The sequence below is a fragment of the Triturus cristatus genome, chromosome 6 (assembly GCF_964204655.1).
Source record: "Triturus cristatus chromosome 6, aTriCri1.1, whole genome shotgun sequence".
In the NCBI taxonomy this organism is placed as follows: Eukaryota; Metazoa; Chordata; class Amphibia; order Caudata; family Salamandridae; genus Triturus; species Triturus cristatus.
Window position 1 is genome coordinate 1,135,824,801 of NC_140589.1, and position 27,882 is coordinate 1,135,852,682.

The 27,882-nt window shown below is 45.9% G+C and overlaps 1 protein-coding gene across 3 annotated transcripts in view; it reads right to left on the reverse strand.

The window, feature by feature from the left end:
• Positions 1–18,656: 18,656 nt before the first annotated feature.
• The window catches only part of ARV1 (ARV1 fatty acid homeostasis modulator), a 130,840-nt gene continuing 121,614 nt past the window's right edge, over positions 18,657–27,882 (reverse strand). The window contains exon 5 of one of the 3 annotated variants that reach the window (XM_085612039.1): positions 18,657–19,507. In XM_085612039.1, coding sequence (XP_085468165.1) covers positions 19,431–19,507 — 77 coding nt within the window. In that variant the 3' untranslated portion in view covers positions 18,657–19,430. Of the gene's footprint in view, positions 19,680–19,847; positions 20,846–27,882 lie in introns of those variants that run through there. The other 2 variants (XM_085612038.1, XM_085612040.1) reach the window with 2 other exon arrangements.

Below are 27,882 nucleotides of genomic sequence, written 5' to 3' on the forward strand. Positions count from 1 at the left end.
TCTTATCCCCGTTGAATTGTAGTTATTTTTTTTAGCCATTGTGTAACATCCCACATACACACATGGAATTTGTCCAGTGATGTTGATTGGTGTCTCTCTAATGATGGGATCAGCTGTGTGTCATCAGCATAATTCACCAAGTCAATATTGTGTGACTTGATGACAGCAACCAGCGGCCTCATGTAAATGTTAAACAGGATAGGGCTGATTGCCGAACCCTGAGGAACACCATACTTGACATTCGTAAACTCCGATTGATAAGGGGGAAGAGCTACTGCCTGTTGTCTGTTAATCAGGTAGGATTGAAATCATTCAAGTGCCCTTCCTTTCACTCCAGTAAGCCTGGCAAGAAAGACCTCGTGATTGACCGTATCGAATGCGGCGGACAGGTCCAGCAAAATGAAAATTGCTGACTGTCCTCTGTCTGCCCACATTCGAAGATCGTCCAGAACGGTCACTAGGGCAGTTTCTGTCCCATGTCCTAGGCGGAAGCCAAATTGCACATCCTCCAGTATGTTGTTAATTTCCAAAAACTGGTAAAGTGCCCTGCTAACCAGCCGTTCTGTGATTTTTACCGGATATGGTAAAAGAGAGATAGGCCTATAGTTTTTTGGGCATGCTGGATCGAGCGTGGCTTTCTTCAAGAGCGGTGTTCCTATCGCCTTCCTTAGGCTTCCTGATCAGCCTTCTCTTTTCAAGTCCCCTGTTGTAAATCGTTTCTAAAAAGGCATTACTCTTCTCTTTCCTCCTATTCCCTTCGTAATGCCTCAGTGGGTCTTGAATTTGGTCTTGACCTATTTGATGGGTGCTCCCTTTGAGCCGCTCACAACTGTGTCTCTTAACTCTTAAGACTGCATTCCTGGTAGCCATCACATCTGCCAGAAGAGTGAGTAAGCTTCAGGCTCTTTTATCCAAACCTCCTTTTCTGGCTGTACATCCAGACAAATCTGTCGTACGGACTTGTCCATCCTTTCTTCCGAAGGTGGTCCCCTCCTTTCGCATCAGGCAAACCATCCCTTTGCCCACCTTCTTTCCGCATCCTTCTAAAGAGGTAGAGAGGCTCCACTGTCTGGACCCAAACCATGCGCTTTCCTTCTATCTGGATTGCACCACACAGTTTTGGGTGGATGACCAACTCGTCGTTGGCTACATAGGCGCCAAGAAAGGTCGGGCCGTACACAGGCGGACCATCTCTAGATGGGTCATTTTGTGTATTAAAGCAGGCTATTCTCTAGCAAAAAAGGAGCCTCCAGTGGGGCTGCGTGCCCATTCCACCACGGTGACGGCAGCCACTACTGCTTTGGGATAGAGAGTTGCCAATTGGGTTTTGCAACAGAACAGTTTAGGGATAGAACATAGGCCCTGGGTACCTGGTTGGCAGTAACCCAGGGCACACTTAGTCAAAGTACATCAACAGTTTGGCAAAAAGTGGGGCCAACCGTGCAAAAAGGAGCACTATCCTACACCTTTACCTCAACTGAGGTTTACAGGATACTGTTTCTTTGGTTCGCTCCCTCTCAAGAAGTCTGTTGCAGGAAAATGACATCCGTTGTTACTGCTTCAATCTTATGGTACAAACCGATCTCAGTACACTCACTGTAGTAAGGACTTCTCAAAGAGTTGGTTCAAGGGCTTTGCTGCCTAATGTGAGGGAAGGTGCCATCCAGTCAGTCCCACTTGATGGCTTTGAAACAGTACAGCCAGCACTGGCTCTTTCCCTCTTCCTCAAAAGGCAGCAGCATACAGGGCCAGTCTGGGGGGGGAGGAAGGGTACCGCCATTAGCTGCAGCAGCTCAAACACAAGGAAAGGGGCGCTAACGCAGCCCCGGTATTCAGTATTGCATAAGCAAACTCATGAGGCTGCCGTACACAAGCCTTGCCAGCCATGAGGTAGCCCAGGGGACAGGAGGAGTCCCACTTTCCTTGTTGCGTGAGCAGCTCAGCTGTACGACAGGAGTTGGTTTAACACACTGCATATTACCCGTCAAGTTCTTCTGTTTCTGGTGGCAAAAATCAGGGTTTTGATATATTAGTGGAGCAAGATACTACAGAATGTAGAAGCAAGGGTCTGGGAGCTCTGTTGCCCTGCAGCCATATTTCTCTGTGGCTAGGCCACACCCTTCACGAAAGTAACATTTTGAAGAAGACCAAGGAAATAATGTACATATTCAGATAGAAAGGAAAATAAATTAGATGCCAAAACATAATTTGTTATTTTACAGTCCGCACTAAATAGAATTAGCTTTCAAGAGAATGTATTTGTGATATAGCTAATCTGCATTATAAAACAGTCTTCAAAATGATAATGAAGTGGGAGCCTAACATATTTTCTCCAAACAAGTTAAAAAATAGTGTTTGCTGGGGCAGGGCAAAGCCGTGGACGGAGTAGGACGTGGGCTGCTAAGTCTCCGCTCTACCATAGCCAGCCCTTGCTATTATCGCCAAATACCCAGGCTCTGCTCCAGATCCAACGACACTGGCCTGGCTCTGACGAGCCGGTGGACCGGGCCAGGTGCTTGTGGTGAGGCTGAGAGCAGCGGGCCGGGACCGCCTCTGCAGATGGAGCCGCCAATTGTGAGCTGCCAACCGAGACTCTTGACTGCGGGCCCTCTCATGTTTACCAGGCACCCTTAAACTGCGGCGGTGCTCCCTCCTGGCCCCTGAACACTGCGGGCTGGTGCTGGGTACTCTCTGCTGGGGGGGCGCTCTGGGCCAGCTGCTGCCTTCTTTGCGGGCTCCGAATTCTCTCTGCCATCTTGGGACCCCTCGTGGGGAGCCTAAGCACTCAATGTGAGGGTCGTCCACCTCAGGCCACGAGGAACCAGACTCGCTGGTCCCTGCACAGCTGGACGATTGTGCCCCAGGACCCATAACCCTGGGCCCACCGCTCCTGGCCTGCTTGTGGAAACGGTGTTGGCAGCCCTGGCCCAGTGGTGGCTCTTGAAGACATTGCTGAGGCCTGAAAGGGGTCACAAACCCCGCACCTCTGCTGACCCTTGACCGGACCTGTGGACCCAGCTGGGCGCCCGGACATCAGTGAGGGCCTTATCTGACAGCGCTGGACACAGCTGCTGGCTCTCCTACTTACAGTTGAGGCAAGCTACCAGAAGATCAGAGGTAATGGGGTTGTGAGGCTGACCAGCGGGCCCCTTATCCCCACCCCCATTGCAAGCGCTATCTGGTGCGCACGCTGCTCCAGGAGCCGAGGCCTCCCCCCTTCTTGCTGCTAGAGATCTCTGCACAAGCAGGTCATGAGGGCTGCTGCAGCCAGTTGGAGAGACTCGCCATACCGAGACTTACAATTACCTGACTGGGTCCTCCGTGATCTTGCAGCTGCTGGCCTCAGTGAGCTGGCAGAGACTTTCCTACTCCCGGGCCACCAGTCCTGTAAGGACTCTATTTCCGCAGCGACCGCCAGGGTCCCATGGAGCCCCCTCATGTCCTGAGAGAAGGGTCCTATGACTGGCAACACTGAATAGGGACATCGCTGGCTATCTCCCCGGTCCTCCTTGCTCCCTCAAGGACCCCTACGGCACTGATGCTGCTGTACGCCTGGATCTGGCTGGCATGATTAGCCCTGCAGCATTACCCTACCCTGCCTGTCCACCATCTACACCCCAGAGCATAGAAGAGGAATTCAGCTCCCACTCTGTGTACCGGGCGATACTCCCCTCGACATGCCACGCACCAAGGCCGGAAGAGATTCCCTGTCCACCCTGGCCAAAGACAACCCGGTGGCCTCTCTGTGGCTCAAATCTAATGCTCCCCATCGACCAACACAGAACCCGCAGAGGCAACAGCCATCGAAGACCCTGCGCCAGCTACTCTAACGCAGGCCTACATGAACGGCTTTCTACAAGAGATCAAAATGGAAATTGGGTCCCTTGAAACTGAATTTAAAGCCTGCCTTCACGAGCTCCGGCGGGATGTCGTAGAAATTGGGGGTCCAGTTGACGATCTTGAGCGTTCTATGGATGCACAGTCGGAGGATCACGAAAATCTATGGCAGCGATGAGGACCCAACACCTCTACCTGTGGCTGAAGCAGGAGGACTTAAAAATAGGAGCAGACTTAATAATCTCCGCATTAGAGGGGTCCCCAGTGGAGCCGAGGGATCGGACATTATGACTTTTAAGGCAGACCTACTCCAGACGATTAGGGGCGACAACGATGCCTCCCCTCCTGGATAGAGCCCATTGTGTTGCTGGTAACCGAGGCCGCCCTGACTTCCCTCCTGACATTCTTAAGCAAGGCCACTTCTTTGCTGAATAAGCAGCCATCGCAGAAGGTGTGAACCGCCACAGACGTCGTCTACAATGGCTACCTCATCCAGATTTTCCAGGACATTGCTGTAAAGCTACGCCGGCACAAAGACTTTAAGCCGGTCACTGATGAGCTCTGTGACCTCAATATCAAGTACCAGTGGGGCCACGCTTTTACGCTAATCTTCACCTGGGAGGGCACATGTTGGATCTTCTGCTCTCTGCAAGATGTGAAGCAACTCTTACTGCTCCCGACAATGTCCAGAGACAGCAGCCCCACTTAGCTCCGGGCTGCCTCCAGATAACCTATCCGGCCTGAATGGTCCATGGGCGACCCACCCCAAACCCAGAGCTTTCACCAAAGAACAGGCAACTTCCCAAGCGAAGCAGGACATTATCCAACACCTCAGCACCATGGACAAGTCTCAATCAATGGCTCGTTCCCCCACACTCTATACGACATCATATAGGCCCCAACCAGGCCATGCCTCGCACTTTGGCCTTGTCCCGGGGACGCCCTGGTCTGGTCCTATGGAGCGTGCTGGATGGACTCTCCGCCTGTCTGGGGCCCACTGATCTCCAGCTGGATCTTCTGAGTGGGGACCCCCCTGGTGCCGCTCCTCCCCCTGGTGAATAACAATTTGCCGACAGGCCAGCCTTCCTACTTTAAGGGGCCTGCGGATAGAGCTCTTCGTCTCCCTGCTCAAGCCTGCTGCGGGATGCGGAGATTGGCCCATTGATGTCACTAACCCCATGCCCCCAACGTTCAACTGGTCTCTGTAGGAAGGTGGAATCTGACTATATGGTTGCCCCCACTTTTTTCCTGGTGTTTGAATGGTTTTTGACTAGTCTGGCTGGGATCCTGCTATCCAGGACCCCAGCCTATCTGCTTACTCCCTTAAATGATTGGTGTGCATATTAGAGCACTAGTGATTGGATACTGTGGTACCTTATGAGCCCCTAGTATATGGTACCTTAGGTACCTAGGGCATTGGTACTTCACAGGCCTACCAGGGGCTGCAGCATGTATTATGCCACCCCTGGGAAGCATTCACAATCTGACACCACAGGCCTGCTACTGCAGCCTGTGTGAGGTAGTGTTAGCACTCCTCACTGAGGTATAGGTTCCTATATCTCACCATACACACACATCTAAACCTATCAGCCATCCCTATTGCAGGCCCTAACAATCCTGAGGCCAGGGTGCTTGGTTTACTATGTGAGGGGGTGCTTCTGCATGAGCAGGACCCCTCTGCAGCTGGCAGAGTCTATTCTCTGCTGCTGTTTGTGGATGCGGTTAAACCATATACTCTTAAGTGCATTATAACCTCGCGGTAAATGCTAACTTGGGAATGGCTGCATCAAAACATGTTGTGTTTGGTGTCAAACAACTTGGAATCATACCCCCACACCAGTAACTGGTGTGGGAGTATGATCCCACCCTTCTAGAGGGGATGACATGTACCCACTGTACTAAACGGTAGAAATCTTCTAGAGCCCTGGCATCACAAAATGGATGCCACCAGCACAGACACTGGGCTGCCCTCCTGCTGCTGACCGAAACTCGCAGTGGAGGAAGCCCAACAAAAGGTATCCTGTCACAGGGAGGTGTCACCACCTCCCATACAGGATTTAGTGTATTGGAGCTGGGTGGGTGCACTCTTAGAGTGCTTTGAAGTCCTGCACTGGGGGAGCAGTAGGCTCCTCTGTGCATATGCCAGCTCAAACCGGTTCAGGGGCTACCTGCCCATGCTCTGGCGCGAAACTGGACAAAGGAAAGTGGGTGTAACCACCCACTACCCTGACCCTCCTAGAGGAGTGGTCATAGAGCTAGTCCCTCCCCTATCTTCACTATAAGATACCAAGCATTGCCAATGCAATTCAGATTAACCTGGACGACGCTCTACAAAGAAGAATCCTGGCCCTTCGACGTTCCACTATCTCTGGAAGACTGAAGAATCTCCCTTGGAGTCAAGGAGTGACTCCCCTGCTTGGCAGGCACCAAGACTCTTCATCGACGGTTGCAAACTTCACCGCTCCCGCCGGAGTCCGAAGTCCCTGCGTCCCCTGAAGCGGATTTCCTGACCTCTCATCGGCCATTTTGAGTCCCCAGCAAAGCTGTGGCGTCTGGACCCCACGAGTGACGAGGAACAGCAATACCAGGGAACCGTGCACTGATTTAGAGTGCAAACCCTAAACAACGTTCTACGAACTTATGCTTTGGACCATCTGTAGTCCAAGTCCCTAGCAGGTCTGGTACTGAAAATCAGCGGCCTACCTCGTCCCGAGTGACCGTGGGCTCCTGTGGAACTTTTCCTGCAAAGGCGTCTTCGCGGTTGCTTGCCCGTTGGCTAGTGACTCACCCGAAGACTTTCTCATCGACTTCAAGGGCTCTCCTGGTTGCTCCGGGCCTGCCCTCACTTACCCTCGCTGGGTAAGTCCATCAGGCCTTGCTAATCTGCACCATCTTCAATCTTCACTCCACACGAGACTTGCAGTTGCCAAGGCTTGTTGGCTCCAATCTGGTTGCCGACACCGTCATCAGCTGCAGACGTCGTGGGACCCTCCGAATCCAGCTGCTGGTCATCGTCGATCCCTCCTGGACCTCGTGAGCGAAGAGACAAATCACCATCGACGACCTGAAGCGACGCAACATCAGTGGTCATCCATCCTGCTGGCCACCGGTCACTGGCAAGTGACTTTGAACTCTGTCCCCTCCATTTTCAGGACCTCTTCAACTTCAATCCATCTTCGGATTCCAGCGGACACTTCTCCAGTCGTCACTAGCAGCAAGTCTTCAGTGATCTCCATTGAAGACAGCATCGCGACCCGACACCAAAAGACCCCTATGCACCCGGCTTCCCTGGGTGAGGTAACTCGTGCACTCCAGTGCCCAAGTGTGTGTTGGCTCTCAAAATACTTACCCTGTAAGTGGCTTGCTTGTTGACTTCTCCGAAGTGCCCTAAAACTTTAAAATACAAACCGCGACTTACGCCATTGAAACCTATAGGAAACTCGCGGCTGTGTTTACACACTGCACGCATCTCCCGTGGGCTGATTACTTACCTGCTAATCCTGCAGAAGTAAAGCCCCAGCGATTCCCAAGGCCCTAGGCCTTTTCATTTTGCAAGTCGAGTTTGTTAACCCATTTTTTTAGTATAGGGTCTGGTACGCCCCAGGGCTACAGCCATATTTTTGCTTAATTTATTGATAAGTGTTGACATTTGAATGTGTATCTGGGCTCTAATCTCGTAAAGAGATTAGTAGAGTGTATCTAGAAATAAATACATATATATTTGATATATATACCTGTGTGGTGTCCTTTTCATTTGGTAATTCAAGAGATTATAAGGTAAAACAAGCTGCTTTTACATTCCTCAGAGACTTAGCCTGAAGGCTGCTCTCCACAGCTACCACTAGGATAGCTTTCTTTAAAAGGTTGTCTTAAACCTATCTACCATAAGAGTCGAATTGGACTGGTGCAAGGTGGCCACTATAACTAGTGACCAGCATATGCCAGGCCAACTTCTCACATCTCCTTGAAGAGTGACTTCTTCAGAATGGCCCTTTTTTTTTTTTTTTTTTTACTTCGGAGCTGTTCCAGGACATTGCTAGACCTTTTAGGCCCTGTTGGCCACCCTGTGTTAATCACACCTTGCCCCCCACTTTCTACCCTTCTCTCTTTAACCGGGGAGAGCCGAGCCTGACAAGGGGGGGGGCCTCCTGAACCCCCTCCTCCGCACACTTTATTCTAAGGGAACTCCATTCCTGCTGGAACATAGGCTGCACACATTGCAACTGACACCCCCTGGCCACTGACATGACCACTCATTAAATTCTTGTCCCTTAACGTTAAAGGGCTTAACTCCCCCCCCCCCCCCCCGCCCCCCCACCACAAGAGACGACAGGTGTGGCACTACCTACGTATACAAGAACCCAACATCATCTTCCTCCAAGAAACCCACCTGAAATCTTCTGACACGCACTGCATGGCTCACCCCAAATACCCAAGTCAATTCTGGGCATTCTCCACATCCAAATCAGCCAGGGTTGCAATCCTATGTAAATATAGATTTGGGTCCACGGGTAGTGTGGGACAGTGAAGGCCACTACTTAAAGGTTCGAACACAACTAGATGCCCGGCTCCTAACTCTGCTCAATGTCTACGCACCTAACCAATCGCAAGATGTTTCCTGAGAGCCCTACTAAAGGGGAATTTGACGCAACCGAAGGATCAAAGCGCGTCCTCCTATCAGGGCGCAGGGGCAATGTCCGATGCCCTCAAACGGGATATAACAGACTTGGGGCTAATAGACGCTTGGCAATATCAATTCTCGGTCTCGCAGGACTACTACTTCTCCCATGTCCATCACTCCCACTCACGTATTGACTACTGTTTTCTCTCCTCTCTGGTGTGGGCTCCGGAATCAGCTTCCATCGCGGATATCTCTATATTGGATCACGCCCACCTAGCAGTGGTCCTGCAGAGCACCGGTGGAGGCCATGGTTCACCCTCTCCTTACAGGCTCCCACCCCATGTCCTGCGCGACCCCGTTGATCTCGCTGAAATACGCCAGGAGATGACAGGCTTTTTTTGACGTGAACGTACTCCCTGACACCCCTTAGCACACCCTCTGGGATGCGACCATTCACAGAGGTCATCTCCTACATAGCCATTGCCCAATCTTGGGAAGCACACCTGGTTGAGACAGGCCTGGTTAAGGACTTCAAGAAACTAGAGCACTCAGCACCCTCAAGGCAACATAAACTCCAAGCAATTCTGGGGCAATTAAGGGTCCATCGGACAAATAAAGCGGAACAATCCCTTATTACACTAAAACAGAAATTCTACAATGGGGGAGACAAAGTAGGATCATACCTAGCTCGCCACCTCTGCATCCATGCAACTAGTGCCCACATCTGTAAAGTCAAAAAATCAGACGCCACCTGGGCCACATCAGAACACGACAAAGACCAGTCATTCTGCGCCTTCTATGAAGACCTCTATACCGAAACCTCCCATGTCCCAGAGGAGATATCCTTCTTCCTTGCCGCATGCCCCTGGGACACCGTTGCTAGTCAGTACACCCAACTCCTTGATGACCCAATCACGTTAAATGAGCTACACATGGCCTCCCTATCTCATTCTACTGAATCTTCCTCCCCCAGCTTCAGTACCACCTCTTCAACACATTCTCTGAAACCTCGGGTCTTACCCCCCATGATGTCAGAGGCGGAGGTTGTCCTCCTCCCCAAACCGGGAAAAGATTCTAGTCTATGTGCATTGTACTGACCTATCGCCCTGCTCAACACTAACACCAAGATACTGGCGAACCGCCTTGAGGTGTATCTCCCCGGGTTGATAGACCTGGACCAGGTCGGATTGACAAGACCCTGCCAGGGAGCAGATAACATCCGCTGGGTGGCACATCTAATCGAGAAGGTCCAGCGCTGGGATATACCGGCCTGCTTGGTATCCCTGGATACAGAGAAAGCCTTTGACCACATCGATTTGGCGTTTCCTGCGTGCAGGCTTACCAAAAAATATGCCTAGGCCCAGTCATCCTCTGTATCCCCCACGGCATAGATCTGCATCAACAGTCCTCTCTCTCCATCCATCCCTATACGCAAGGGAACCAGGCAGGGGTGCCCGCTCTCTCTCTTGCTCTTTGCCTTAGCAGTGGAACCCCTCGTCATCCCGATACGTCAGTCAGCGGAAATCACAGGCATCCCTTTCGGAGGCCAAAAGCACAAAGTAGCCTTTTTCGCAGACTATCTCCTACTCTCATAACCGCCCCTAGCACATCCTGACCGGTGCTAGCCTCCCTCCTCCACTCCTTTGAGAAGGCTTCATAATCAACATGGCCAAATCCCAGGCCCTATATCTAACTCTCTCTCCTCATGAGGTGCAACACTTCCAAGCCCTTGTGCTGCTGCACTGGGCCACCCCCTCGATCTGATACTTGGGCCTAAACTTAACTCCCTTCTGGTCCCAAGCTAACTGGCCACCCCGCAGGCGGGATGTCCTGGAAGACCTCCGCCGCTGGGAAAAAAATTCTTAATTTCGTGGCTAGGCCACCTCAACACGGTTAAAATGTCTATTCTACCAAAAGTACTGTATCCATTCCAAACCTTGCCTACGCCTATCTCCCAAAAGGACATCTAAAGGCTCCAACGCTACGTAAATTCCTACATTTGGGGGTAAGGGATGACTGCGCTTTTCCAATATACTCAGTTTGGAATACTACTGGGCATCCCACCTCTGCTACATATCGAAATGGGTTGTCCGCGAAAGCGGAAAACACTGGTTCCATATGGACCGTGCAGATGTCTGTAGGCCTCTCTGATATTTGGCCTGGCTAACCAGAACGGCCCGACCCCGTAGCACATGTATAGCTACCCTCACAAAAACGGTCCATCACATCTGGGACAAAATAGCAATACCAAGAGGCCTTACATCCTTTCCTTCCCCCAACAGCCCAGTGGCTCATAATCCTACCTTCCCTCAAGCCCTGCAGCCACATTCATTCTCATCATGAGGGGAGGGCGAATGCCGCACAATCCAGGATCTCTTTTTAGGGCGACGTCTTTAAAATCTTTTAAACAATGTAAGAAAACCTTTGAGTTCACAGACTCATTCAGGCTACAATACGATCAACTTCGACATTGGCTACTCTCCCCAAACTACATACAGGGAGCAACCAGACCGCTCACTCCCTTAGAGACCCAGGTTTGATAATTCGACAGCAAACGAGGCTTGATCGCCCGCACATCCAAGGTTATACAACGCTCACCTGCCTCCCACCCACCCACACACATAAGAGACAATAGCCAGCTGACTTGGGGGAGGAGATCCCACTGGAAAGCTGGAAACAACTTTGGCATGACATACCCAAGCTCTACAGGAGAACCCCCCAGCACAAATCGGCCTACAAACTGATGACACGTTGGTATTAAACCCCAGCACGTCTTCAGGAAACGCTTCCGGCCGTCTCCCCCATCTGTTGGAGATGCCAGACAGCAGTGGGGGACTTTATTCACATCTGGTGGTCCTGCCCAAAGCTGACATTGTTTTGGAAGGAAGTTTTCAGCCACATTAGAGACACTGTGGGCTTTCCAATACCAAGCTCCCCCACAGTGGCCCTACTGGGCATTCGACCGCACCAACTCACAGCCATGACCCACTCTGATTGGTGCCTCACTGCACATATACTAGCGACAGCTAAACAGACCACTGCTCTCCATTGGAATAAACCCTCCGCCCGCCTATCTTGGCATGGTTCCTGCGCCTCTGGTACATCATGGCAATGGATCTATTGAAGGCCCAGATCGTGTACACGGATACTAAATTTGCACACACTTGGCAACCTCTAATTAACCACTTCTCCAAGCTAGAGCACTCTCGTTATACTCCCCCCTAGGTTACAAGCCCTCCAACTCTTTGAAAACGCAATCCTGCCATACGACACAGAGTCCACAGGTTAGACCCGTGCTCTGCAGGTCCGGCGAGGAATCCCCCTCCCCAGTCCTTGCATGTGGCTTAAGCAAACGCTATTCAGGGCTCGTCTCCTCCCCTCCCACTCATAAGTCCTCTCCGTTCCTACTGTTTCCCCAGTTGTGTTACTTGGTCACCATTGAGGGCTTGCCCTCTCTTATCGCTTTCGATAAGCTTGTATATACCTCTCTAGATGTTGGGTCTCCGACTCTTTTTTTCATTTTTACATTTTCGTTTTGTCCTCATATGCGACAATCTTATATAAGGCGTTAGTTCTGGTGTAGTCAGGGTCTGGAACCGAAGCATTTACCCACATCCTGCTGGATGTTCTTGCCCCTGATGCACCTACATACAGCCTTTATTTAGAGGTGGTGAGGTTACCCCCACTTTCCCTCCCCATGTATTTGAATGTCTTACTTATCCTTGGACTATTTACCTCCTATTACCTAGTTGGATTTAAGTTGTGGAGTACAAGAGGTTCCCAAGTACTAATTCTCTTCTCTGAACCATTCACACAGTCCAGCCTACCAAATCACCTAGCTGTGCTTAACCAAGCTGTATAAGAAGGCAAGTTGCTGGAGACCCAATTAATGCATATTTCCCTAAGGGCAATTATGGTTAAAATCAATAGAAGCTGCTCTGATAATAAAGCCAGCATGAAACCACAAAATATTCCTAGATAGGCTTACCTCTATCTTTCTTTTCAAAATGGCTGTCAATATCTTACTCACTTCTAGCCAATCAGCATGAACTCTTGGGCACTGCCAGAACATGTGCACATCATCTGCTTTGATCAATCCGCATTTCGGGCAGCACCTGATTTCCCCTCCTATTCTGGATAGTTTTTTGGGGGACCAATATACCCTAGGTAAAGTAAAAGGATGATTCTTCCTTAATGGAGCATATTTAACAAATGACCAGAGTGTTTTCATAGATACTTGCCAAAGAGATGTTATGTCGGCATCGGGTAAACACCCCTCCACTTTCCCACCAGAGGTGTGTTATGGCAATCTTCCTCCTGGACCAGCATCCAGTACCATTTAGTGATCTATTTTTTTAGTAAGGGGTTACCACATATTGCTGTCTCCCAATTATTTGAGCCACCCACAAGTTCTTGACTTTGAGCCCAACTTGTTAATTGCAAATATATAAATCGGGACAGCTGGTTATTAGTTTTCCTTGCTAGGTTCCCAGGAGATTACATTATGCTCATCAGTTAGTTGGCCCCATTTCTCAATTGCGGCTTCGATGAGTGGTATGGACAGTGAGTCTTGTAAACATGCAGGAGTCCCAGGTAATTTCCAGATTGGGGTCAGCTGGCTGTAGTAAGGTAAGTCTAATATTCTTCAAACCCGGATCCACAATTTGCATGCCGTGCTCAGGACCTTCAGGCAAACCTTTTTGAAAAATTTAGGATGCCCGTATTTAAACAGGAAATAGCTGCCTTGTTCAGCAAAGTCATAAGTTAGACCTCCATAGGATGGCTGAGTTGTTTGGCAATTTTTGGTTAGCAGCTTCTAAATTTTTCAGCCGAAAAGCCCAACAGTATATCTGGAAGTCCGGAAGGGTGAGCCCACCTTATATCTTTTTTTTTGCTTAGCTTTTTCTAGGTGATTCTTGGATCAAATCACCTTGTAATTTCCTAAACCACTTTATCTCGAAGTGTAACGGTAAAGCATTAAATATAAAGGTGAACTCCGGGAGGATAAAGGCAGGTGAGGCCAAAGTTGTAGAAGCCTCTTGGTCTCTCTCATGAGTTTCTGGAAGTTTATCTGGGCCATTTCTTCCAAGTTTTTGACCACCTGGACTCCTAAGTATCTTATCTCTCTTTTCACGTTTTTTTCCAGGGTGGTACCAAGTTGTACATTCCACGCCAATATCGCTGTTTTTTCTTCATTGACCTGATATCCTGCTAGCTTTACAAAGTCGTTTAGTAAATGCATGATAATTAGAAATTATTCTATGGGATTTTGAGTATATATGATGAGGTCATCGGCGTAGAGATCCTCTTTCTTAACCCAGCCTTGATGTTGAAAGGGCTGGATCCTATGTTCTTTAGTGATACTCCTAGCTAGGGGCTCAATGTATAGGTAGAACAGTAGGGGGAAAGGGGACATCCTTGTCGCCTACTTCTGCCTATCGTAAATTGTTTAGTGAGGGAACCATTGATTAAAATCCTTGCTGATGGGCTTCTATATATGTTTTTATTGAGTTCTGAAACTCATCCCCTAACCCATTATTACTCATTACAGCATAAAGGAAAGGCCAGCTAACCCTGCCAAATGCCTTGGCGGCATCACCTATCAAAATGGCTAATTGAAGGTTTTTATCTGTGGCCAAGTCTATAGCGCACCCCAAATCATGAGTGGGATCATTTAGCTGCCTGCCCTTCATGAACCCTTTGTGAAGTTCCTATTAGGTCTCCTAGAACGGAGTCTAATCTTTTAGCCAGAATATTAGTTTATCATTTATAGTCATTGTTAAGTAAGGATTCCGGTCTGTGGGACTGACACTTTTGGGGATTTTTGTTTGGTTTCAGAGTTAGAGTAATTATAGCATCATTCCAAGAATCTGGGACAACAGCTCCTTCTATATGGACTGAATTAAGTAATGAGGTTAATGTGGGGATTATTTAATCTGCCAAAACTTTGTAGACTTCACTAGGGATTCCATCAGGCCCTGGGGCTTTCCCATTTTTTTAAACTTTTGATTGCCGTAGATACTTCTTCAGATGTTATTAGTTTATTGAGAGGGAGTTTCTTATCTTGTGTGAGTTTTGGCAGGGGATCATTAAGAACCTGGGGGCATATCATCAAGATGTTTATCGCCGCTTTAGCGGCCGTTTTCAGCCATAAAGCAGCGATAATCCTAACACGGTATTAGCAAGGGCACGCTAACCGGCTTTAGCGTGTGTCATCGCACATTTCACTAACGCCTTGCATCTCGTCGCTGATGAGATGTAAGGTAGCATTCCTGACATTCGCTACATGTCATTGCATCGATAGCGTGGCTTCGTCCTATCAACAAGGATGCCCCATTCCTGCGTTGCGACTATGAAAGTCGCACAAAGACCCAATTAACGCTGGTTTCTACTGTCAGGTTAATTTCTGACTTACCCATATTGCCCTATGGGGGTGGATTGTCATGCTGAATCCCCCATGGCTTATCAACAAGGACTACCCTATCGCTGACATGTTATCGCTAGATTACCAGCAATGTTGCAGCATTTCGCCGCTATCGCTGGATATTTTATCGCTTCGGAGATAGCCGTTGAGGATAACGCGCTATCTCAGCGTTAATATGCAGCGATAGACAGCGATAACTTCAATCGCGCTAAGCGCGATTAGCGCTATTTACTGCGGGGCCTTGTAGATATACTCCCAAATTAGATAATTGCTCCTCAAATATTTGTGTGTCTTCCTTATGTAAATTTTGAAAAAAGACAATGAAAGCGCTCCCAATATCTTGGTCATCATAGCAACTTTTAACCGACTCCTCCAAGACTATTTCCTTCATTGAGTTCCCTACTAGGTCCCTCCCGCCCTAGTCTTCCATGCCAGTAACTCCCCTCAAACCTCCCTAAATTCATAGTTTAAGAGTTTACTGGCAAACCATTTTTTCTTTACAATGCCTTCTAAGTGCTCTACTAGGTATTTTTTCCCTTGTCAATTTGTGCCTGAATCTTATTAATTGAATCTAAATCAGATACATCTTGCCAATCGTTTTGCCAGGCAGCTATTCTCTTCTCGATCTCCTCGATTTTGTTATCATTTTCTTTCTTCCTACAGATGGCATAGCTGGTTATTCTACCTCTGATGAAGGCTTTATACACGTCCCATATAAGGCTCGGGGGCAGAACTTGCATGCAATTCAAAGTATTCTTTGGTGTCTCGTTTCAAGTTTTCTCATATTTCATGTTCTCCTAGAAGGGACCTATCCATTGTCTATCTGGATCTAGGCAACTCATTATCTAGGAGTAACTCCAGGCTTACCGCTGAATGGTCTGATAAGAGGGCTGGCTGATGTGGAACCGGCTTAACCTTCTTACTTAATCTGGTGTTTATCAGGAAGTAGACTATGCGGGAAGCGTGGCCATATTTCTTATTCTGATATGTAAACCCTTTATTTCTACCAGCTTTCTGTCTCCAAGGGTCTATCAGTCCCAGATTCTTCAACATATTTTGGATAAAAGCTCTCATCTTCGGGGTCTTAACTGTTGGCTTAGGAGTTGATCTGTCTAATTCAAGATCGAGCAAGGTGTTAAAATCCCCTGCCACTATAATGGGATTTACATCATTCAAAATCTGTTGGAACAGATCCTGTAATGGTGATGGGTCATCTAAGTTTGGGCCATAGTAACATAGCATAGAAAATTTTGTGTTGTGCGCTCTAATTGTAATAATGCCCTATCTCCCTTTAAGGTCTGAAATAGTTTTTATTATTTTAGCGTGGGACAAATCCTTAATCAAAATTGCTACCCTTTTGACATTGCAGTTCTGGTTAGCACATGCAAACTGTTGAACCCCCTTATGTCCCTTAAGTATTAACTCCCATTCTGTATGCCGCAGATGCGTCTCTTGTAGCATTATTACTTCACTTTTTGATTGTTTAAGAAATTGGAGGATTCTCCTTCTCCTAACTGCTACTCTCAACCCATTTATGTTCCAGCTTAATGATGTGCTTTTTATCAAAACTAGCAATTTTCCAATAGTATCACGCTTTCCATGCTTCTTATTCTGTGTGTGATTTTCGCATACAAGGATACATTTTTTTTTCCTCCCAATGCTTCCAACCCCGTGTGCTATTTACATAGTGTGTACGAAGCTTCCCTATCCCAGTATCGCTGCCCATCGGGGGATCCCTCCCTTTAATAAAGTTGGGCATAATCTACCCAGCCACCCTCATCTCTCCAAGCTTTTGTGTCTTGGGAATGTCTATGGACTTAGCCTATTTATGTTCTTGTTTGGTTGAAGAAGCTTTCCACCTCCACAGGGTCTTTAAAGGTATGCATTTTATTGTTCTACATTAATTTTAATGTAGCAGGAAATTTGATTTGGGCGATTGCTCCTAGGGATTTAAATTCCTGTATGTACCTGCCCAGCTCCCATTGACGTGTGTGGGTTTCTTTTGTAAGGTCAGAGCGAATACGAAAAGACCATCTGTCTTTATTGTAAGATCCATCTTTCAATGCTTCGGAGAGTATCTTTCCTTTAATAGAGTAAAATTGACGAGAATCTTCCTGGGCTTGTTTCGGTTAGGATTACGTCTGAAGGGATCTCTATGAATTCGTTGAATGTCCTGAAAAATATCTAAGTCCCTGACTTCTGGTACTATTTCTTTAATCGGGGTTATGAAAAACCCTTTCACATCCTTGCCTTCCTCTCCCTCCGGCACGTTGAGGAGCCTTAAATTGTTTCTTCTAGAGTTGCTCTCGATCATTTCATTTTTTTCTTTTAGAGCTTTCTCTTTCTCCTTGCAATGTTGTATTTCTTTGAAGTTACCTACTACCTCCTTTATCATGTCTATTATGGAAGTTTCTAAGATCCTAATCCTGTCAGTTGGGTCAGTAAGTTTTTTCCAGATTCTCACAAGCATCACAGATTTTGGCTTGCTTTGCTTCAGACATTGCAAGTCTATTTTTTATTTCCTCAGAAAGAGTTTGCAATAGCTCCCCAATGTTTTCCTGCATCAAAGTATGTATAGGTGCCCCCTCGTCTGATGGAGACACAGCCAGGATGGGCTCGCTCTCAATAGGGGCCATGGATCCAGGGCATGGAGTGCTCTCTTCTAAAGCTCGATATCTGCTAGTCAGAGGTATCTCGGGTGGATTCTGAGTCTCTCCGGCCAATTGTCGACTCGGTATTAGTACCACCCGGTGGGTCTGGGGCCCCGATGTCGCTGACAGGTGTACTTATACTCCCGCTAATCTTAAAGAAGGACCTTAATGAGGGCGTTATTTTAATTCTTGTCCCCCCCGGTAACTGGGATATTGGTACCTCTTTTTTTTTTCTTTTTCCTATGAATCTGTTTAGGGGTGTAATCTTAACAAGATGCTTCTGAGAAGCAGCTGGGAGCCCGAAATATAGAAGGGAAACTGGGGGGGGGGGGGGGGGCAATACCTTTCTACTCCTCTGTTCTTCATACTTTACGTGGGTTTCAGCAATATCAATACATTGCTTTCTCGGTGCGTACCTGTTTGTCTTTTGTGTCTTTGGCTCTATCGGCAAAAACCAGCTGCTTATACTCTGCTTTCCTCCTTTTAATTGCTTTGGTAGTAAAAGATGATTTCCCTGGTGCCTTAGGTTCTTTCCCTAACACGGGCACTCTTTTGGGGGTCATATGCCGAGCGTGGTCAGACACGAGCAGGTCCAACGATGGTTGTGGAGCATTTTCTTGTGGCTACACACTTGTGCTGATTCTGCCACTTAGTCCCCGGAGGCAGACGCGCGCAGAAGCCCGCCGATCCCGGCATAGCAGTCGAGCGTCCAGGACCCATGGGAAACCATGCGTGTCTGGTTGCGCGTTTAGAGATGTCTCTGGCGGCAGTATGCCGGATGGTCTCCCCACCGTCGCGTGAGGAAAAATATCCCACGGAGAGAAGGTGGAGGTAAGGTGCTCTGTAATGCTCTGCAGTGTCGATTGTTGCTTTCGGCTTCGTCCGTTCAGACGTGCAGATTGCTGGAGAGACGAGCGCACACAGCTGACTCCTTAGCCGGCCGCCATATTCCCCGGGCCTCCGACTCTTGTATGCTTTGAGATACATTGCATGTGTTCAACGTTCATATCTTGCTAATGTAAGAGGCCTAACAGCCTTAGACTAATGCTTCAATGCCTTATGCTTTGTATGGCTACGACTTTATTTTTTTCCTAATCTTCAATAAACGGATTCAACACAAAAATAGTGTTTGCAAAATTTGGAATGCTTTATTTGTACATCTACCCCTGATTTGTCAGTGATCTAATGCTTTGCCTTACAAAAATTAAAGGTATGCACCATTTAAAAGGAAGCTCATGTACGGGCAAACTTGGTTCTATCTAGAGAGTTAGGAAAGGGCAAATACAAAAACTTCTTTCCCTAAAAGCGGTCACAGCATCAACTACATTTCGGGACAGAGTTATTTGAACACAAAGTGGCTGTGACACACCCCGGATCGGGTAACTTTGTAAAATAGACGTGGACCGTTAATATAATATTTAGTAAATCCTGGTTGACACTCCACCTGGTGACACAGGTAGTCACGTGTCTACTAAGGACACACAAATTGAGAAAAAGGTTACATCGAATTCTAGTTAAACAGTAAATAACAGAATACTTACATAACATCTGCTTTCCAGAGGATTTGGCTCATACCCAGCTTCACAAAAGAACATGCCAAAAAGAGAGAAGGCTTTTTTGACAAATACTATCATAATGGGATAAATGTTTAGTAAAAGATATAGCAATTACAAGCTACAAATCACAAACTTACTGAGTGTGTTTCTTTTGGTTCATTGCTACTTTCTGATGTGCCCATAAAAAAATTCAAATATGGAAAATGTAGCCTGGTCGCAAATATTGAAATAATCATGTGAACAAAATGAGGGGAAGAAAAGAATGACAAATTCTTTCAGCATGTAATTTGAATTTACACTTTTCCATGCAATGTCTCTTGAGTGCCCCCATCTCCCTTAATTCATCTTGGAAGTACGTGTTTTCTCTGCATAGCGTTTATATTCAGCCTGCTCTCACAGCAGATGGTTTCCAAGCAGTCTATATTGTGGGTAGAAACAAGAAAAAGGTACATGTTTTTGATTTTCTCAGTTTTGAAGACATGTTCACAAACTCCATTCCATCATCTTGCAAGAATTTACGACAATATTTTCCAAAATTAATCCAGCGCTGATGGCCAGCAAGGACATTTTTCGACTTGTGTTCAAAGTAACTGAAATATAAAAATGGATACATTATGTAAGGCTTTATGAAGCATGCCTGTTAATAGTACACGTTTGTCCTGAGAAAACTAACCTGCAATCCAACAATTTCTACTATGCATAATCAGACTCTATGAAGTGCTCTGCATTCTCTGATATAAATCATACCCACACTGCCGTCTTACTTATTTTTATTTAGAGTGTTTAATAAAGCACGCGCATGACCCAGGGTTATCAGAGTGCTGTACATAGGGTTGAATGAAACAAAATGAAAGGTATAGACACAGATACCTCTAGAATAAAGAGCCCCATTGGGCTGTTGCAACAAATATCATAATAATAAAACCGTCAGTCCATTCACATTCACAGCTCTAGCGACTTTGTGGTGGGTATTTGCTGCTGCTCTGAAATTATACAGAACGACTTACCCCGAGGATCAGAGTGTTGAAAGGGTTCTCCAGTAAATGACATGCCTCTTACCAATCTAGAGGTTGCTGGCATTGAGACGTCCCTTGTGCCCTGTCCTCCCCACTATGCCAGACTATGCCAGGAATCTATTCATTAGGATCTTTTTTTACCTATTTTTTTTGAAGAAGTGGATCGATGGATTTGAGCATACCTTGGGTGGTAAGGATTTCCAGATCATGTGTACATTTTTTGCTTTTGGAATCTAGGAGGTTCCAGCCTGAGAGAGTTAGCGCTTAGGTAACGGCTACCACTGGATATTCAAATCTTTTCTGCCAGGTAACTTGGTTCATTAAAATGTAATGCTGTGTGTGTGAGGCAGACAATTTTCAGTTGAGCTCTTGCTTCAAGGGGAATCCAGTTTAGATACCTGAGCAATAAAGTGATGTGGTCAAAGCGTGTAGTTCCTGTTACCAGTCTCGCTGCCGCATTAAGGGTCGCTTTGAGTGGAGTTGTTCTCGTTTTGGGTGGTCCTGACCGTGTCGCCGCACCGTATTCTAGTCTGTAGACCACAAGTGCTTGCACAGCTTGTTAGAAGTCTGAAGGTGGTAGAAATGGTTTCAATTTTTTCAGTATTCTGAGTTGGAAAGTTGCACTGCTTGTAGTCGCACTGATGTCCAGTGTTATTCCCAGGGATTTCATGGAATCAATGATGGTAGGTGAGCAATTGAGTGCGTCTAGGTGCTTGAGCCAAACATGGGCGAGTGAGGAGCTGTTTGGTGGGAAGAAAAGAAGGAATTCGGTTTTCAGAGTTCAGCTTGAGGTTGTTTCGAGCGATCATCAACAAAAAGGAGCAAAAGAGGGAAAATGATAACCAGGTCACCCTCCACACACTGAACCATAATACACAAGACCTGATCATGAAAGAACACTATATCCTTTTAAGGACACCAAGGGTAGTCTGACACCCAGGAGCTGGCTTTGTCAAAATGCCAATCATACCTGGTTCCCCGTGTTCAATTTTAAATTATTTGTCAATACATATAAATACAAATAATAATTATTAAAAGGTAAAGTTTTTTTTTTGTCCTAAATAACTTAAATATATATACATACACACACACAAGTGTCAGAAAACAAAATGCTGTTTAATGGGGATATCCCCTTACAGAGAATTCTTTAATGAATTTATTTGAGAGACAGCTGAAATCCTCTCTGATAGAGGCAGTAGAGGCAGCTTTTACCAAGAGAAAAAGGGACCACATTCCTGAGGAAGACTCAGCTGATATCTCTGAAGAGGAAACCCCTCTACCCAAGAAAGGAGGTAACGCTTTGAAAAAGTCAAAGCTCCTTGAATCCCATGGTAGCCTGCGTGCTACAAAAGACCGGGTGATATCCCTAGATAGTCTGTGCGCTACAGATGAGCTAGGTGCCCCTAGCAGCACAAAGAGAAAGAGCGACCTACTTGGGGCAATAAGCGCAGGTGCCCCTCGCGGCACAAAAAGACCAGGTGTCGTCCTCAGCACAAAAGACATCAGTTCTATAACCAATGATGACTATTTATTACCAATTGATATTGACGATGAGCCAGACAAATATATATTCGATTCCCTCGAAAAATTTGACGATTACCTCCTTTTTGAGGATTTAGAATGACCCAGTAACTCCAGCTCCATCAAGGACCCAGCTGGGATGAAGATGTTTAATCCCTCTCACATTACTCATCCTAGGGGATCTGAATGGTGGCCCTTGGACCACATAGCTATGTTTATCAAATTCTGGATAAGAATACCACTTGATAAAGATGCACAAAACCTAATGAGGTCAGAATGCCCTAGACCCTTTTTGGATAATAAGTCCGGTATGACACCAAATTTAGACCCTGAATTAATGAGCTTCGTATTTCAAACAGGAAGGGACCCTGGGAAAGGCCTGGAATGTTGCCTCAAGCAGTGTCAAGACCGATTGCTGGACACTCTAGGACCTCAGGCTAGAATCCGAGACTTAGCTGAGGAATTCTCTATTAAAGGGACTCCAGTGGATACTGACCTAATCCGAGGATGGAGACGGCGCACCCTATGCCTTCTTGGCAATACCAATGCAGGCCTTACCTCAGAAAGGAGAAGACCTATACTGATGCGGCTGAACCCCAAACTAGGAGACCTGGCAAACAAGGATGTCCAGGGTGACCCAAATGGGGTACTCTTCGGAAAAAACTTTGTTAAAACCATGGGGAAATACGTTTCCGCCTTCAGTAAGACCCAGTCAAACATGAGACGCATGTTTGAAGGTAGAATTTTTGGCAGGGCTTATAGGACAGGGCTGGCTGTCAGCCACGAACACTACAGGTCTCCCTTCTACCAGCAGAATCAAAGCATATATGGAAGATATTTCCGAGGGAACAATTCCTTCTTTCCGCAAAGAGGTCGCAGCAATCACACAAGAAGCGGCGGCAGATTCCCAAGCCATGGACAACAAGGTAAAGACTCTTACCTCTGGTTCTTCCCTCCCAAAGGTGGGGGGGGAAGGCTTCTCTTTTTCTACCAGAAATGGTCTTTACTAACAAACTATGTTTGGGTACTAGATATTATAAAAAGGATTCAGAAGAGATTTTGTTACAACTCCATACCAGACTATCCAACCCAGAGAACTTACCCTAGACCAAGAACAAGCAGCTCTGGTAGACACAGAAGTGAGTCAAATGCTATCAAACGGGGTGATTTCCAAGCTATCAAAGGTCTGGGTTTTGTGAGCACAATTTTCCTAGTAAAGAAAAAAGAGAAAGGTTGGCACCCCGTAATAAATTTGAGGGAACTAAATACTTTCCTCGTGTACAGACACATCAAGCTGGAAGGTATCTATCTTCTGAGAGACATCCTTCAAGAGAAAAATTGGCTCATAAAACTGGACCTCAAGGACGCTTCCTTTACAATTCCTATGGCCATAAAGTCTCAGAAATACCTACGGGTGGAAGGTGGAAAACAGTGATCTACCAATTTCATTGTCTCCCCTTCGGCCTCTCCTCGGCACCATGGTGCTTCACCAAGGTCCTGAGACCAGTGGTAGCCTCTCTGAGGAGAAGAGGAGCTCGCCTAATAATATACTTAGACGACATTTTGCTCATGTATCAAAGTCAAGAGGAACTGCTGACTCTCATGAAATGGGCTGTGGACCTTTTAGAAGGTTTAGGATTTATTATCAACATAGAGAAGTCCATTATGACACCAACACAAAACCTTGAATTCCTAGGTTTCCAGGTAAACACCATTTCGTCCCAGTTACAACTCACCTTAAAGAAGTTGTCCAAAATAAAAAAGGAAGTAAGTTATGTTTTATCGAAAAATGTAGTGAGCTTGCGGGAACTAGCAAGAGTAGTGAATCTCTTATCCTCTTTGATTCAGGCAATCTCCCCAGGACCTCTTCACTACAGGGCCTTACAGAGACTGAAATCTTCAGGGCTGAAGAAGGGCCTTTGGTATTCAGACAGACTTCCCCTGTCATTGGATGCTCAAGAAGACCTTTTATGATGGTGGAACAATCTAGACAGCTGAATGGGAAAGCAATATTTGGGAACACCCCGGATCACACTCTGGAATCAGATGTAAGCAATCTAGGCTGGGGTGCCAGACTGGGAAAAATGGCAACGGGGAGGAAATGGTCCCAAGAGGAACTCCCACTACAAATAAATTGCTTAGAGATGTTGGTGAGCTTGAATGCATTAATGAGCTTCAAGTCAATCCTAAAAAACTGCGTAGTCTTGATCAAACTGTACAACTTTAGGGCTGTCTCCTACATCAACCGCTTGAGAGGGGCAAGGTCAAGGTTACTTGCAGATCTAGCCAAGAGGATTTGGTTCTTCTGCTGGAGTCCAAAAATACTTCTAAAAGCAGAATTTATTCCTGGCCATCTAAAAACGAGGGCAGATTGGAATTTGAGATTCCTAAGAGACTCGAGCGACTGGAAACTGAATCCAATAGTCCTCAAAAACGTTCAAGACTTATGGGGCCCTTTCTAGGTGGATCTTTTTGCCAGCAGACTAACTTTTAAAATAGATCAGTATTTCAGCTGGATGCCAGACCCCCAAGCTGCTGCAGTGGACCCTCTGGTTCAACCTAGGAACAAATGGAGACGCTATGCCTTCCCTCCCTTCGCACTGATTCTGAGTGTTTTGCTCAAAGTTTGAATGGAGCGTTGCTGCATTGTTCTAATTACGCCCTTTTGGTTTCCAGGGGGAATTGAGTTGGCAATGGAGGTCCCACGCCTTATCCCAGGGAATTTAGACTTTCTCCAGGGACAAGAAGGAGAGGTACACTCTCTTCTTTTAGAAGGAAACACTAACCTTCTTGCCTGGAGGATTTCAGGGGCAACTGGATAAGTCATGGGCACCGGGAACAAGGAAAAGATACACTGGTGTATGGAAAAAATGGTGTAGTTGGTGCCTGGGACGGGATCTGGATCCCGTGAACGCTCCAGTAGTAGAGGTAGCCAATTACCTAGCAGGTCTATTTAATTCAGATTTATGCTACAGAACAGTAAACTGCTACAGATCTGGAATTTCAGCAGGCCATTCACTGTAAAATGATTTTTTTATTGGTACCGTCCCCTTAATACGTAGAGTAATGAAGGGAATACGACTTGAGCATTCTCCAAAGGCCAAATGTGATTCACTATGGAATGTTAATCTTATATTTGACCTTTTCACCTCTTGGCCACATAACTGTTATCTTTCCAGAAAACAATTATCAATAAAGCTAGCAACATTACTTTGTCTAATATCTTTTAGAGTGTCAGATGTTAAGGCGCCAGAAACCTGTAATAGCGTCTATTCCCCAGATGGAGTACTTTTTGAGATATGGAAAAGGATCGAAACTATGTCTGAAAATATTTTTTATGCTTAGTTTACTGATTACCCTAAACTACGTGTGGTGAGTTGTATGACAGTTTATGAACAGAAAATTATTCATTTTAGACCTAATAGTGAAAGTCAATTACTAATATCCTTTGTAAAACCCTATAAGGCAGTCTCTTCTGCTACAATTCCGAGATGCGTTACAACAGCAATGTTGGTAGCAGGGACAGACTTATTCAAGTTTGGCGCACACTCTTCCTGTGGCGCTATGGCCAGTAAGGTGTCCTGGGGTGGAGGTTCCCTTGCGGATATTCTCAAAGCAGCAGACTGGTCAAATGCTTCCACATTTGTTAAATTTTACCTTAAACCTGTGGAACATATAAGCAATATAGTATTAAAAAGTTTAGACTTTCATAATGGTAGCCTCCGGTCTTGTAATGGAATGATGATTCTCCAATTAACATGCAGAGAGAATCTTGATTTCATTAAAGACTACGGAGGCAAAGATTATCCCTCCCACCACTCCCTGGTGGATTTTTAAGAGATTGTATTCTTTGTTTTATATACAAGTAATGATTAAATTTTACGTCTTACTTTGTCTTGTAGTTTTGAATTACTTAGCAATAGTTATTACTTGCTCTCCTTTTTTTCCAGACACTGCGTCACTGTGAGAACTATTTTCTTATCAAGTAAAATTAACATGGAAGGACTAGAATCTACAAATATTTTACCTTGTCGCAGCTCAAAGAGGAAGATGCCTGGTTACCACAACGGTTTGTTATGTTCTATGGAATGTTTTACTTATGACGTAAAACATGTTCTTTAAAGGGCTGCATGTGTGGGCAGCAATAAAAGTTATTGCATAATGTTAACCTCTGTAATTTTTTATGAAATAAGATTCTCTCTGTACGTTAATTGAAGAATCGTCATTCTCTTTTATGCTGGATTAGTCGGGTGTGGACCAGCCGGTCTCTTAGATTAGGTGCTCTCCTAAATGCAAACCTTGGGGAAGGCATCTTGGCCACATAACTTATCTTTCCTGAAAACGATTATCAATAAAGCTAGAAACATTACTTTGTCTAATATCTTTTAGAGTGTCAGGTGTTAAAGCATTAGAAACCTGTAATAAGAGTCTATTCCACAGATGGAGTACTTTTTGAGATATGGAAAAGGACCAAAACTATGTCTGAAAATATTTTTTATGCTTACTTTAATGATTACCCCAAACTATGTGTGGTGAGTTGTATGAAAGTGAATGAACAGAAAATGATAAATTTTAGATCTAATAGTGAAAGTCAATTACTAATATCCTTTGTAAAACCCTATAAGGCAGTCTCTTCTGCTACAATTTCGAGATGCGTTACAACAGCAATGTTGGTAGCAGGGATAGACTTATTCAAGTTTGGCGCACACTCTTCCTGTGGCGCTATGGCCATTAAGGTGTTCTGGGGTGGAGGTTCCCTTGCAGATATTCTCAAAGCAGCAGACTGGTCAAATGCTTCCACATTTGTTAAATTTTACCTTAAACTTTTGGAACATATAAGCAATATAGCATTAAAAAGCTGTAAACTTGCATAATGGTAGCCTCCGGTCTTGTAATGGAATGATGATTCTCCAATTAACATACAGAGAGAATCTTGATTTCATTAAAGACAACTGAGGCTAAGATTATCCCTCCCACCACTCCCTGGTGGATTTTTGAGATTGTATTCTTTGTTTTATATATACGTAATGATTACATTTTACGTCTTACTTTGTCCTGTAGTTTTGAATTACTTAGCAATAGTTATTACTTGTGTGCCTTTCTTTCCAGACACTGCGTCACTGTGAGAACTCAAGTGCAATTAACATGGAAGGAGTAGAATCTACAAATATTTTATCTTGTCACAGCTCAAAGAGGAAGATTCCTGGTTACCACGACGTTTTGTTATGTTCAATGGAATGTTTTACTTATGATGTAAAACATGTTCTTTAAAGGGCTGCATGTGTGGGCAGCAATAAACGTTATTGCATAATGTTAACCTCCGTAATCTTTAATGAAATCAAAATTCTCTCTGTATGTTAATTGGACAATCGTCATTCTCTTTTATGCTAGATTGGTCGGGTGAGGACGAGCCGTCTCTTAGATTAGGTGATCTCTTAAATGCAAACCTTGGGGAAGGCATCTTGGTCTGACTTGTGTCCAGCAATGTCCAATGCTTTCTAATAATCTGTCTAATTTCAGTTAACAGGGGGTCAAAGGTGGTGATTACTGGAAGACAGACCTCATTGCACCTCTCATTTCTTTCTAGCAACGCCTCACAGGGGTGTTAAGTGCTCTCTTGCGTGCCCATTTAATCACCTTAGTTGGATAAGCTCTATTTTCAAGCCTTTTCATCAGGTCCTCAGATTGTTCCATATACATATTTGTAGAAGTACAGTTCCTACGATATCTAAAAAAAAACTGCCCACTGGAAGATTATCCCGCAGGGCCCTAGGATGGAAGGAACAATAATGTAAAATGAGTTCCTATCAGTGGGTTGTCAATTGCAGCAATGTCCAGATCTAAATAGACAGCCAAATGCCTACTGATGGTCCATGTAAACCGGAGGCAACTATCTGCCTGAATAAGCCATTTTACGAAGTCCAGCAGTTTATCCTCTGACCCAGTCCAAATGCACAACACGTCATCAATAAACCTCTTCCAAAGAGAGCAGTTCTGTTGGTAGGGGTTGGAGACATGATGGATAAAGTGAGGGGGGCATTCACAAACTAAATTGGAGATATGGGTGACACCCAGGAGATTTGATCAGTGCATTTCCACTAATATGTATGTACGTATACCCACAGGTTGATGAGCAGCGACTGATACTCTCTGCAGGGGATGCAAGGCTAAAAGCTGTGCGCTCCCCCGATGGTGTGTTGCTGGTATGAACTCTGTTAGCAACAACCTTGTAAATATGGTATTACCTAGTAAATTT